Source organism: Dermochelys coriacea, chromosome 24 (assembly GCF_009764565.3).
Source record: "Dermochelys coriacea isolate rDerCor1 chromosome 24, rDerCor1.pri.v4, whole genome shotgun sequence".
Lineage (NCBI taxonomy): Eukaryota > Metazoa > Chordata > Testudines > Dermochelyidae > Dermochelys > Dermochelys coriacea.
Window position 1 is genome coordinate 14968790 of NC_050091.1, and position 12455 is coordinate 14981244.

The following is a 12455-nucleotide window of genomic DNA, read 5'->3' on the forward strand; positions in this document are numbered from 1 at the left end:
CTGAGCAGGAGCTGAATCTACAGTGTCTTCTGCGCGTGCCCGATTATTATGAGTATTATGGTAACAGTGTCTCTTTTCGTGTGCCCGTTTATTATGTGTATTATGGTAACAGCGGGAGGTCGCAGCGCCGATGGGGCCATCCCTGTCCATGCTCCCCGCCGTCTTCCGGTGCCGCTCTAGCCCTCCCCTCTCGATGATTCTCGCGGAGACGCTCTGCCCCGCTCTCTTAAGCCTGCGCGTCGCGTCCCTCCATGATAACCGTCACTTCCGGTGCCGCTCTAGCCTCATCCGCCTCTGTGGTTCCGGTCTCAGGCTGTCGGTCTCAGGGTGAAAGTCACTTTCAGGAAGAGCCGCCGCCGCCGCCGCCGCCCGGGTGAGGCGCGGACCGGGACGGGGGATCCCCCTCCGCCCCCCAGCTCCTCCCCCCGCCCCGGCACCGCCTGTCCCTGGGGGACCCCCCGCCCCGAAGACTCGAACCTGGGCCCCTCCCGCGGCCGGAGCCGCCGCCCTGAAGCCCGCGAACCTGGGGCCAACCCCCCCCCCCCCCCCGCCCGGGACCTGGCTCAGCCCTGGCCGGGATCCGCGGCCTTTCTCCGGCCTCCTCGCTGGGGGGAACCCGCCGGAGGGCTCGGGGGGGGGGGGTCGCGCCGGGGCTTAACCCCCCCCGCCCCCGAAACCGGCTTGGGCGGAGCGGCCCGCGAGGGGGGTCTGGGTTCTCGGGGGCGGGTCACTCCGCCAGGATCCGAAGGGTTTCAACCCCAAGGGGCGGATGGGGTGAGATCAGGGCTTGGCTCTTGCGGAATATGACGAGGGCCATGGGAAGCCCCAGAGCTCACCCCGGTTTCCTCTCAGGACTCTCCTTGCAGAGCCGTCAGTGGAGGAAGACTGCAAAGGTTTCCTTTCCTTGGAGCTGGCTCTCTGGATTCATTGATGTAGGGGTGTTGCAAACCAGTCGCATTGGTACCTCGAAGGGGGCTTCACTTGCTGCCTCCCATGGACAGGAATGTAGCTGCGAGTCTAAATACCATGGTGGGGGAACCAGATCCCAGAGCAAAAGGGTGTGAAGCCCGTGCTCAGAGCGCTGTCATGCTTCCTGGGGTGCCCCCACTGCTCAAAGCTCAGAGGCTTTGCTGGGATTAAATTGTTAGCTCCTTGAGGTAGAGATTGATTCTGTCTGTGTGTCTGGGCAGTGCCTGGCACAACGGGACCACAATCTCAACTGGGGCAGGGACTGTCTCTCACTCTGTGTCTGTGCCGTGCCCGGCACAATGGGACCCCGTTTGGGATCTTTAGGCACTGCCACAATACAAATGACATGATTTTTTCCCCCCTCTCCCTAGAATAAGGAAAATGACTGACAGCATCCAGGCCAAGTTGGACAACTACAAAACTGCCCCCTTCGACAGCAGGTTCCCGAATCAGAACCAGACTCGCAACTGCTGGCAGAACTACCTCGGTGAGATGGGCTGTTAGCAACCAAATGATCTGAACTCTGATGCAGCTTGTTCACTTTGGCTGGTGACACAGGACTAGTCAGTTTCGCTTCTTGTCTATTGTTTAGATAGTTAAAAATATCCAGGTAATGATGAAACACATTTGCGTTCCCCTCCTGTAACTGACTCTAAATTTATGCCCTGCTAAGGTAGCGTCTAATGGCCTCGATCCATGGGGGCCCCATTGTGCTGCATGCTCAGCACACATGCCATGAAAAGACAGTCCTTGTCTTGAAGAGTTTATAACCTGAAGCCCTGATTCTGCAAAGGCTTAAGGACCTGGGTAACTTGGCACATGGTTAGAGCTCTGCGCGGATACAAAATATGTATCCGCATCCAATCTGCAAACATAGTCTGCAGATATAAAGTGGATATCCACAGATTTGCAGGGCTCTACACATGGTGTGTAGACCCTTTGAAGTCCCCTGAATGAGATGAACAGATTTAAAGGCCAGAAGGCCCATTAAATCATCTAGTCTGACCTCCATATAACCCAGGCCAGAGAATTTGACCTGGCCACCACTGTTTTGAGCCCAATACCAATTTGCTTCACATTCCATTAGGTGCATGTTAACAGCCTCCAGATTTAGTTAATGCAGAGTTTAAGGCAGCTGGTGCTGCCTCATGCTCTTCAGAATATGGGCAGGGGCTAAACTTAACCCTCTGAAAACCAGGAAATAGAAAGCTCTGGTACATGCCATCCCAAACTTGAGGTACCCGTGAGACGATTGGTTTGTTAAATGTTGTACAGTGCACAGTACAGAAGTCCTGCCCCGAAGATCAATCTAAAGGCAATGAGGGAAGTTTGTTTATTAATCTAACGTAACAGGCCCTCATTAGATGCTATGATGGAATTGTCTGAACTTCCAGTCCTAGGCAATTCATCCTGAATTGCTGCTTTATAATGGCCAATTCAGGCTTCCATGAATCCAGAATTGCTTTGAACACCTCATTTTTCCTAGGCTCTTGAGTGACTCTGTGTCTCAGCCTGTTACTCCTGCGAGTAGCTCAACTGGACACATGTGAGTAAAGCTGCAGCAGCTTTCATTCAAACATCATCTGTGAAAGATGGAAAATTGGAATTATGCTGCCGTTTGAAGGACAGAGAGAACCTTCAATGATTTCCCCCTCTCCCCCACAAAAAAAAATCTGCTGATGACGTCTGTGTGTTTTTATCCATATCACCGATATGTCTGGCTTCCAACACTGCAAGGAGAGATCTAGCTCTGGGCTTTTTAGCTTTCATTTAATAAGGCCTAAACAATATTCGGCTTAAAAAATTTCTCCTCTTAAAGGCTTTGGTAGCATATTGTGTCTCGGTAACGAGAGAGAGGATGGCCAAGTGATTAGGGCATTGCTAGCCTGGAACTGCAGAAACCTGGGATTAAATTCCCTGCTCAGTTCCATGTGTGAGATTTAGCTTCGCTGTACTTCACTTTCCCCATCTGTCCAATGGGGTAATAGCACTGCCCTGCTTCACAGGAGTGTGGTGAAGATAAATCCATTAAAGCAGAGCCGGTTGGAAGGTGCTTTTCCATTCAGTGGGAAATTCTGAACATTTTGGTACCAAATCAGAACAAATAGCAGAACTTTCCAAATTCTGAAATTTTCATGGAACGAAAATTTCCTCAAAACTTGGTTCAGAACCATCACAATGTTTTGTTTTGACTCTTCATATAATATAAATATCGTATAAAAAGTTAACATAATGTACAAATTTAAGTGATAGTCTCAAAAAAACATTTTGACTTTGATGAAAAGACTTGTTTTGACTCTTTCCCCTTGAAAATTTTTGAAATCAATGTGTTCCTGCAAAGTCTGTGATTCTGGTGAAACTGCATTTTCCAGTGGAAAACTGATCTATGGAAAAAAATTTTGAGGTGCTCAGATACAATGGTAATGGGGGCCAGATTAGCACCGAGCCCTCTCTAAGGTGCATTAGAGAGCAGTGGAGAAGCAAGCTGTGTCCTTGAGCATGTATATTCAGGGCTAGCAGCCGGCTGTCAATTTCTATTGACTTCCAGTGCTCAGCACCTGTCGCTATTAGGCCTTGAGGAAGCTACACCGATGCTATCAGCCATGGGTGTCTTTAATCCCTCAGCTTTTCATTTGGGGAACTCTCTCCTGGGAAGCGATGACTCTGAAACAGATCTGGGGTCATGCTGTGTAATCAGCCCAATGTGAGCTAATGCGATCCTGGGATGCGTAAACAGGGGAGTCTTGAACAGGAGCAGGGAGGTTGATTTCCCTTTGAATCGGGATTGGTGCGACCGCGGCTGGAGTCCTGTGTCCACAGTTCAGGAAGGATAAATTGGCAGGATTCAGAGAAGAGCCAGGAGAAAGATTAAAGGGTTAGAAAAGCTGCCTTATAGTGAGAAACTCCAGGAGCTCAATCTGTTTAGCTTCAGGAGAAGGTTAAGCGGTGGCTTGATCCCAGTCTGTAAGCACCTGTGTGGGAGTTGGAGGAGTTAAACAGGGTATTCCCATGACACTAATTTAACCACAAATTCCTCTATTAAATCCAAAGGCCAAATGTTATTAATTCAATTACTCTAAAGACATCTAAATAATAAGCAGTCTACTACAGTAAAAAAACCTTGATAAGCATTTGACCAAGATTCTTACAAATGTGCTAAATCTTGCAGGTCTACACTTAAAACGCTGCATCGGCGCAGCATTTAAGTGAAGATGCTCCGCCACCGATGACGGAGAGCTCTCCCGTGGGTGAAGTTAATCCACCTCCTCGAGAGGTGGTAGCTTTGTCCATGGTCAATGGGAGAAGCTTTCCCTTTATGCCAAGATGGGACTTCAGCGTAGACCTGGCCCCATATTGCTTGCCTCCAACTTGGTCAGGCGGGTATTTGCAGAGAATCCTTTAATACCCTGTAATAAACCTATGATGTTGTTGCCAATTATCAGACCTTAGCTATGGCTGGATGAAGCAGTTCCTTAAATAGCCAATTATTTACTGCCCTGGTACCCAATTAACCTTGTTTTATTTGTTACTTCAGCTCAAGCCTTAAGTAAGATAACGCTGATACCATGATGGGTCACTACATGTGTGTCACAACTACTCTTATTCCTGATCTCATGTGCTTTGGGCTGGTTGCTTGTGCTAATATCCAAACTCAGTTTAAAACCACAGTTAACCCACATGTAACGTGGGCCTATATTCCTGCAGTGGGGAACAAATATTTAATAATGGGCTCTTCACTGTAGTAGATGAAGGTCTAACACCATCCAGGGGTTGCAAGTTGAAGCTAGACAAATTCAGACTGGAAATGAGGTGTTAATTTTTGACTGAGTAATAACCATTGGAACAGTTTCCCAAGGGTTGTGGTGGATTCTCCATCACCGGTAATTTTTAAATCAAGTTTGGATGTTTTCCTAAAAGATCTGCTCTGGGAAGGAATTCAGGGAAGTTTTATGGCCTGTTTTGTACAGGAGGTCAGATAGATGATTGTAGGGGTCCCCTCTGGCCTTGGAATCTATGAAACTGCTGCCCCAGAAGCATCAGGATTGTCCTTTGGGGAGTTTTTCTAGCCTTGAAACTTCTCTCCCTCTCTCTGTCTCTCGTAGACTTCCATCGCTGTGAGAAAGCCATGGCAGCCAAGGGAGCCGACACCACATGCTGCCAGTGGTACCGCCGTGTGTACACATCCCTCTGTCCCATCTCTTGGGTAGGTCACTGAGGCTGAAAGGTTCTTGGCTAGAAAGCAGGGTTATCAGGCATGTGGGGGAGGGCAGAGGGCGCTCAGCACCTTGCGGAATTGGGCCTACATCTGCGTTAATTCTGTTTAGAGATGGCTGTTTAGAGATTGGTGTAGCTAGGAAGCTGCAACATAAGGGTCTCTCTGATCTAGAGCCCCAGGGCCCTATGTGGGCCCCTGTTGTCTTCAGTCACACCAGCCCCTCCTCCTGAAAAATTGCCCATGGACCCAGTTCCCATAATCCTTTGCAGGCCCAAAGGATTGTGGGATATAGGGAGTTCCCTTTGGAGAATCCCCAGCCTTTAGCCCCTTGCCTGGAGCACTAAGAAAAAGTGCTGCCTTGTTATCATACAGGCGATTAATCTACATGTCCTAGCTCTGGCACATCCCTGTTGGGTGATTCTGATGGAAAATCAGATCCACAATGGAACAATTTTTCATGACAAGTGTCTGCTTCTTGCAGGAAAAAAATCACAAATTGTCATCAAATCCGAAAGCTTGAAAACCAAAATATTTCCATTTGGTTCCTCTGCTGCAATGTCTCATGGGCATTGTAGTTTTTCTTCCTGGCCCCCTGCCCTCTAGGAACTAGGTTTCCTGGCTGCATTACATTTCCCATGATACACTGTGGTCAGGGGTTGGCATGAATGAACTGCCTCCCCAAGCGGAGATCCTTGTGCATCATGGGAGCTGTAGTCCAACTAGGATGCTCCACCAATAGAGAATGGGGGTGAGAGGCCCCTGAAGTACAATTTCCATGAGGCACTAACCAAAATTCTGGCTTTTCCGCCAACAAATGGTACAGAAAAGTCCAGTTTTCTGCCAGTGGGAAGTCAAGAAGCCATTGTCCAGCTAGCCTTAGTCCTGGACATCCCCTCCCGCCCCAAGCCGGAGCTCCTTTCTTCTGATCACACCGGAATGGGTGATCAATAGAACCTGTTGGTCTCTTTCAGGTCAACGCGTGGGATGAGCGCCGGGCAGAAGGGACCTTTCCTGGCAAGATCTGATTGGCTGATGTTGGTGCGTCGGCCACTTGTGCCCCCTCGCCCCGGGGCACAGTGGCTCTGCTCCGCCCCTTGGTTCGATGTCTCCGGCCAATTCTTTGATTGTCTTTGTCTTCGGTCCCATCTGCTCGAGAGTTTGGTGTCCTGCTATGGGGCAGAGTCTGGGCCTTGCAGACTCTGATGATAAAAGTAAAGGGATGAAACCTACATTATCTGTCTCTCTCTTTCGTTGAGACCATAATGGGATATGCTAAGGAGCTATTCCCTCCCAGCCCCCTGGCTCTAACCACTAGACTCCACTCCCCTCCCCCAGATGTGGAGAGAACCCAGGAGTCTTGCCTGTGCAATTAGAGGGTGACACTGGCCCATCCTCTGTCACCCTTCTAAACCAGCGTTCTGCGCCGAGGAAGCAGCTCCGTTCTCTCTCCCGTGCCCCCAGGGGTTGTGGACGGGGATGAAAGGAAGAATCGTCATGTGGCAGGAGGCTGTCTGGCACTTGGGCTGCTTGTGCCTCAGCTTGGCAAGCTTGTTGCAGCGCTTCCTGCTGGCAGCTCGCTGCGGTAGAGAGGCAATGAATAGCAACAGGTGGCACAGCACCGCTAGCCCCCACCCTGAATCCGAGACAGCTGGGCTAGTTCTCCACCCTCAACTCGTGCAGACATCCTGACAATCCCGGCCTAGATTGCTCCACCGGCGAATGCTGACGGCTGGGCGCTAGCCTGTCTGTTCTGCCCCAACCCTTCAAGCATGAATTCCCGTCTCCTGCAGCGTTTAACCCCTGCTCTCCCGGCTGCTCTCTGCCTGTTTGGCCAATGGCACTTTCCCCATTACTGCAGTGTTAGGGGTTTGTACAGTACCTAGTGTGTGCCAGGTCTTGCTCTGTGTCCTCAAGGCATTTGACTGACGCATCTCATAAATGTTTCTTCACCCTGCCGACACGCAACGCTGTAATGAAGGGGTGAGAATTAGCTCTGATCTGTGGTTGGCTTTTGTACCAGGCTACCCAGTTTGCTGAGCAGTGTCATGGGACTGCGGCCATCACACCAGTCTGTTCCCTGATGGTAAACGAGGACAAAGGGGCTTTCCTGTACTGGGAACAAGCTAGACCAGTACAAGCAGTTTTGTAATGGTATCATCCCCCCTAGGAGGCCGGTGTAGCTTTCACTAGACTGGTGCTGTCAGTGGCACAACAGCTGTGCCCTATTGGATTAGCAGGAGACTGTTGGCCTAAGACCCCCCCCCCACCCCTGGGTAAAGGCCCCCTCAATCCAAGGGGAGGAGCCATTGGACTGAAATTCTGGAGTCAACCAATGAAAAACCAGAGATGGGAGGGAAGGTTAAAAGTCGAGGATTGGGTGTGGGGGGGTGGACCAATGAGCAGAGAGCCGCCACTAGCACTTGCCGCTCATCTAAGGAGTCAGTGGACACCAGTGGAAGGTGTGATTTGCGGGGGAGTGTCCAGTTTCCATCGCTCCAGAGGGACGACAGTTGTGGCGAGCGCTGGGAGCAGGCTGCCGAGGAAGTCCTGTGACTTTGTACGGCCAGGGTGCGCGTGGACTAGGAGGTGGGGGGGACAAGTGCAGTCAGAATCTAGACAGAAGGTTAGGAGGGGCTGCAGGCTGACACGCCCTTTGAGATGTGTGCCAGGGTCTCCCTTGCTGCAGAAGGGGCTGGTGGCGGAGGGGTTTGTGCACCATACCAGCTACATGCCTGTGCTCGTGGCTCGGTGGATGAGCAGGCAGCTGATACGCCTGAGAGGCTATGGATCCAGAGTGGGGTGCAGGCTGCCCTCCTGGGGTTCTCTGTCCTCTACAGGTCACAGTAGGTCCCACCATTTGGTGTGGGGCAGGATGTGAGAGCAAAGGAAGCATGGTGTGAAGCACAAGGGTGTTTCCTAGGCTTGATTTGGAGGCAGATGGGCTGGGTGTTGCTCAGCCTGCTTGGGGGAGGGAGTGGTTGGGGAGGCTTGTGGGGCAGGGGCTGGATGCTAAGCTCCAGGGGGCTGGGGATGAGGGGTAGGTGAGGAGCGCACACACACACACACCCCCCCTTCAGCCCACATCTGATGGGAGAGCTAGCACAGCACTTTTACAGGCAGACACCCATCTCTATGGGGCCACTCCAAGGGCTGAAGGGGCCATCCTGTCCCGGGGGCAGTTGTTCCAAGGGTCAATTCCCTTCCCTGAGGAAAATCTGCCCCTTGTTTGCAGTCGGGATTGGTCTGGCTCTGGCCACCGGGTCTCCCTCAGCCCTTGTCCCTTGGGTTAAGGAGCCCCCTGCTCCCCGGGGGGCGCTGCCAGACCGGGATCAAGTCCCTCCCCGGGAGAAAGGAACCAGATCGAGCTTCTTCGGTCTTTGGCTCTCCCAGCCCTGCTGCAGGGGGTAGCGCCCCACCCCGCTGGCCTCCGAGCCCCACGTGGGTGGGGGCAGAGCTGGACTCCCGCCCGGGGCAAAGTCCCCAACGTCCAGGGATGCAGATTTACAAGGAAACGAGGGGCGGGGGAATGGGGGGGGCAACCCAATCAACGGGGGTAAGGGAGGCAGGGGGCGGCGCTCCTGGGAGAAGATTGTCCAATAGGGATAGCACGCGGCAGATTCAACCCCCCCCATCCCAGACGCTAGCCTGGACACTCTCGGAGACGGGCAGGTGCGTGTGGGGCTGGGGCCGGTGACCGGCAGTGGGGGGGGGGGTGCAATGCGGGGCAGTGGCAGAGGCAGAGCCCAGTCCCCCCCGCTGGTGGCAGATGCTGGGCCCGGCCCCTGCTAACACCCACCCTCCCCCCGTCTCTTCCAGTTGCTCTCGCCCCTCTGCAGCGCGATGGTCCTGGGGTTCGGCCGCCCCCTGCTCCTGCTCGCCGCGTGGGGGGCGCTGTGGGGTGAGTACCGCCCCCTGCTGGAGGGGGGCGCGGCGGGGGGGGAGGAGGACCGCCCCCTGCTGGCCGCGAGGGGGGCGCAGCGGGGGGGGGGAGGACCGCCCCCTGCTGGCCGCCAGGGGGGGAGGACCCCCCTGCTGGAGGGTGGCGCGGCGAGAGGGGGAGGAGGACCGCCCTCTGCAGGCCGTGGGGGGGGAGGACCCCCCTGCTGGAGGGTGGCGCGGCGGGGGGGGAGGAGGACCGCCCTCTGCAGGCCGTGGGGGGGAGGACCCCCTTGCTGGAGGGGGGCGCGGGGGGGGGGGAGGAGGACCGCCCCCTGCTGGCCGCGAGGTTGGGGAGGACCCCCCTGCTGGAGGGGGGCGCGGCGAGAGGGGGAGGAGGACCGCCCTCTGCAGGCCGTGGGGGGGAGGACCCCCTTGCTGGAGGGGGGCGCGGCGGGGGGGGGAGGAGGACCGCCCCCTGCTGGCCGCGAGGGGGGGGAGGACCCCCCTGCTGGAGGGTGGCGCGGCGGGGGGGGAGGAGGACCGCCCTCTGCAGGCCGTGGGGGGGAGGACCCCCTTGCTGGAGGGGGGCGCGGGGGGGGGGAGGAGGACCGCCCCCTGCTGGCCGCGAGGTTGGGGAGGACCCCCCTGCTGGAGGGGGGCGCGGCGAGAGGGGGAGGAGGACCGCCCTCTGCAGGCCGTGGGGGGGAGGACCCCCTTGCTGGAGGGGGGCGCGGGGGGGGGAGGAGGACCGCCCCCTGCTGGCCGCGAGGTTGGGGAGGACCCCCCTGCTGGAGGGGGGCGCGGCGGGGGGGACGACCGCCCCCTGTGTGGTTCCCCGCGGGCGGACGAGCGAGGCACTGTAGCCGGGGCGGGAGCGGCCGGGGAGTGGGAGCCGCCCCGAGCTCTCCCCACGGGGCGGGGTCCGGGGCGGGAGGTGCAGCACGTGCCGCGGGTCTCTCCCCAGCGCGGGGGGTCAAATCCCGCCGGGAGCCGCTGCCAACCAGGGAGCCGCGGCCAATTATCGGAAAAAGTACGGCGGGGGGGGCGGAAGTTGCGTTCTGATTGGCGGTCTGCCTCACTGCCCTGCCTATACCAGGGGCGGATCAACCAATCAGAGCTCAGTCTCCTCCCCCCCCCCCTCCTGTGTGAGCTGGGTCACTGCCTCTGCCCCTCCCCTGCCCCCTGCAGTGCCGGGACCCCTGGAGCTCCAGCTGAGCAGTCCCTGGGCAGAGACCAGGCTGGGAGCCAGGACTCCTGGGTTCTATCCCTGGCTCTGGGACAGGAGTGGGGCCTAGTGGTGGGAGGGGGCTGGGATACAGGACTCCTGGGTTCTCTTCCTGACTTTGTCACTGACTGTCTGGGTGACTTCTGAGTCAGTCAGTTCAGTAAAAAGAAAAGGAGTACTTGTGGCACCTTAGAGACTAACAAATTTGTTAGTCTCTAAGGTGCCACAAGTCCTCCTTTTCTTTTTGCGAATACAGACTAACACGGCTGCTACTCTGAAGTCAGTTCAGTGCCTTTGTGCCTCCATTCTTCCATCTGTGAACTAAATTGTGATGCTTGTGTATAACTGCAGCTGTGATTTGTGGGGTCACTTCGGGGGGAGGGGCTGCATCTGGGGTGGCTGGGAAGTGGGGAGGTCAGGGCAGCAGCTGGCATCGCTACCCCTGACTCTTTTTCCCTTTCAGGGCTCATTGCAGCCAAGTCGCCCATCAATGCTCGGTTTGGGGAGGACGTCACCCTGAGCTGCCCCTTCCCGTCCCAGCCTGGGTTGAAGCTCCAGTACCTGACCGTCTCCTGGCAGAAGGAGCAGGTGGGGGCAGAGGACCTGGTGGTTCATAGTTACTATTACGGGAAGGACCAGCTGGTGAGACAGGACAAGGTTTATAGGAACCGGACCTGGCTAGATCCTGAGGGGCTGGCCCGGGGGAACGCATCCCTGACGCTGAGGGGCGTCCGCACGCAGGACGAGGGCGTCTATCGCTGCTATGTTCATTCTGAGCTAGATGGGACTTTGCAAACTATACAACTTACAGTGACTCAAACCAGCCACATCCTGAACAAGCTGGCTGGGACTGCAGGAAATGCTGCAGGTGAGTATTCTGGTGTACCAGTGAGTCTGGGGGTGGGGCGGGGAGCCCAGGGTTGCGCTAGAGGGGGCTACAGATCAGGATTGTGGGGTGCTGGAAGAGCCGTGGGGGACAGCCGCGGGCGAGGACAGTCAATCACTTCTTCACTGAGCCCCACCACCAGCTGCCCTGCATCTAGTTGCTGGGATTCTCACGAGATCTAGCCTAGGCCGCCCCTAGGCGTTCTATGCAGATCAGGCCCAGTTTGGATGCACATTTGCTGCCATCTGGTGGCAAAGCTGTGAACTGCTCGATCCTACGGTGGTGCGGGCCAGCCTGAGGGCACTGTGTCTGTAACTCGGCGGTGGTCGATATGCAGACTACGGGCCAAATCCGGACCACCAGACGCTGTCAAATGGACAGCAAAAAAAATTTTATGTACTTATCATTATTGTTATTGGGGTGTGAAAAATGTTTCTCTGGAGCTTGACTAACAAATTTGGACCTTGACAAAAAATAATTGACTACTCCTGCAGTAACTCATTGCCAGTTCCCCCCGGCTTTCCTCTCTTGCTGCAGGGCTGGGTGGCAACTGGGTCCCTTTGCTGAGTCTCTGGCTGGTGCTGATCATACCCGTTCTCAGATGACATCACTAAAATGCCCCCTGCAGACAAGTCCTGGCCGCCAGCGACACCTAGGCACTGGCCTCGCCAAAGAAACTGCTGTGTGGGAAACCAGATCGGGGTACCAAGGGCTGCACTGAGAGATCCCTGTGCGCGCAGACTGTAAGTGCTACATGTCCGTGCTGGACACAATGGGCTCAGCCCCCTGGAGACATCTCCTGGGGGACGGGACCAGGGCTGCTTGTCAGGATTCCCCAGGCAATGAAGACTTTCTTTGTACAGAGCAGCTACAAACTCCACTTAGCACTCCATTTATTGTCCTTGGGCAAAATTAGCCTCCATATTAACCACTGTGATATTGTTATGATTCAGGCTCTGTTTTAGTCACGGGTATTTTTAGTGAAAGTCATGGACAGGTCACAGGGACGTGACTTTTTGTTTATTGCCCATGACCTGTCCATGACTTTCACTAAAAATACCCATGACTAAATCTTACCTTCTGGGGCAGGGCAAAGGAAGCGGCCCATTGCCTCCTGCTGCCACTGGAGGTGGAGGGGGGAAGGAGCAGCCCGGTGCCCCAGGCCACCGGTGGTCCCTGACTGCTACTCCAGGGCAGCACTGGAAGCCGGCTGCCTGGGGCCGCAAGAGCAGCAGCTGATGTGGCTGGCCCCTAGGCTTCCCCAGCTGCTGGGGTGGTCC

At 55.4% G+C, this 12455-nt stretch overlaps 2 protein-coding genes across 4 annotated transcripts; both read left to right on the forward strand.

Moving 5' to 3' along the window:
• Window positions 1–220: 220 nt before the first annotated feature.
• On the forward strand, window positions 221–6414 carry LOC119848133 (cytochrome c oxidase subunit 6B1). The gene is made up of 4 exons (XM_038383532.1): window positions 221–373; window positions 1341–1456; window positions 5073–5173; window positions 6157–6414. Exons 1-4 carry the CDS (start codon window positions 252–254, stop codon window positions 6208–6210), a joined length of 393 nt encoding a protein of 130 aa, XP_038239460.1. The 5' UTR covers window positions 221–251; the 3' UTR covers window positions 6211–6414.
• Window positions 6415–8758: 2344 nt separating this feature from the next.
• Window positions 8759–12128, forward strand: LOC119847847 (CD276 antigen-like). 3 transcript variants are annotated; one of them, XM_038382987.2, is made up of 3 exons: window positions 8759–9083; window positions 10753–11157; window positions 11713–12128. In XM_038382987.2, exons 1-3 carry the CDS (start codon window positions 9026–9028, stop codon window positions 11778–11780), a joined length of 531 nt encoding a protein of 176 aa, XP_038238915.1. In that variant the 5' UTR covers window positions 8759–9025; the 3' UTR covers window positions 11781–12128. The 3 variants fall into 3 exon arrangements, 1 of the variants encoding a protein (XP_038238915.1); XR_006276876.1 differs by having other exon boundaries at window positions 8829–8854; XR_006276875.1 differs by lacking the exon at window positions 8759–9083 and adding an exon at window positions 10202–10449 and having other exon boundaries at window positions 10574–11157.
• The last annotated feature ends 327 nt before the right edge of the window (window positions 12129–12455 follow it).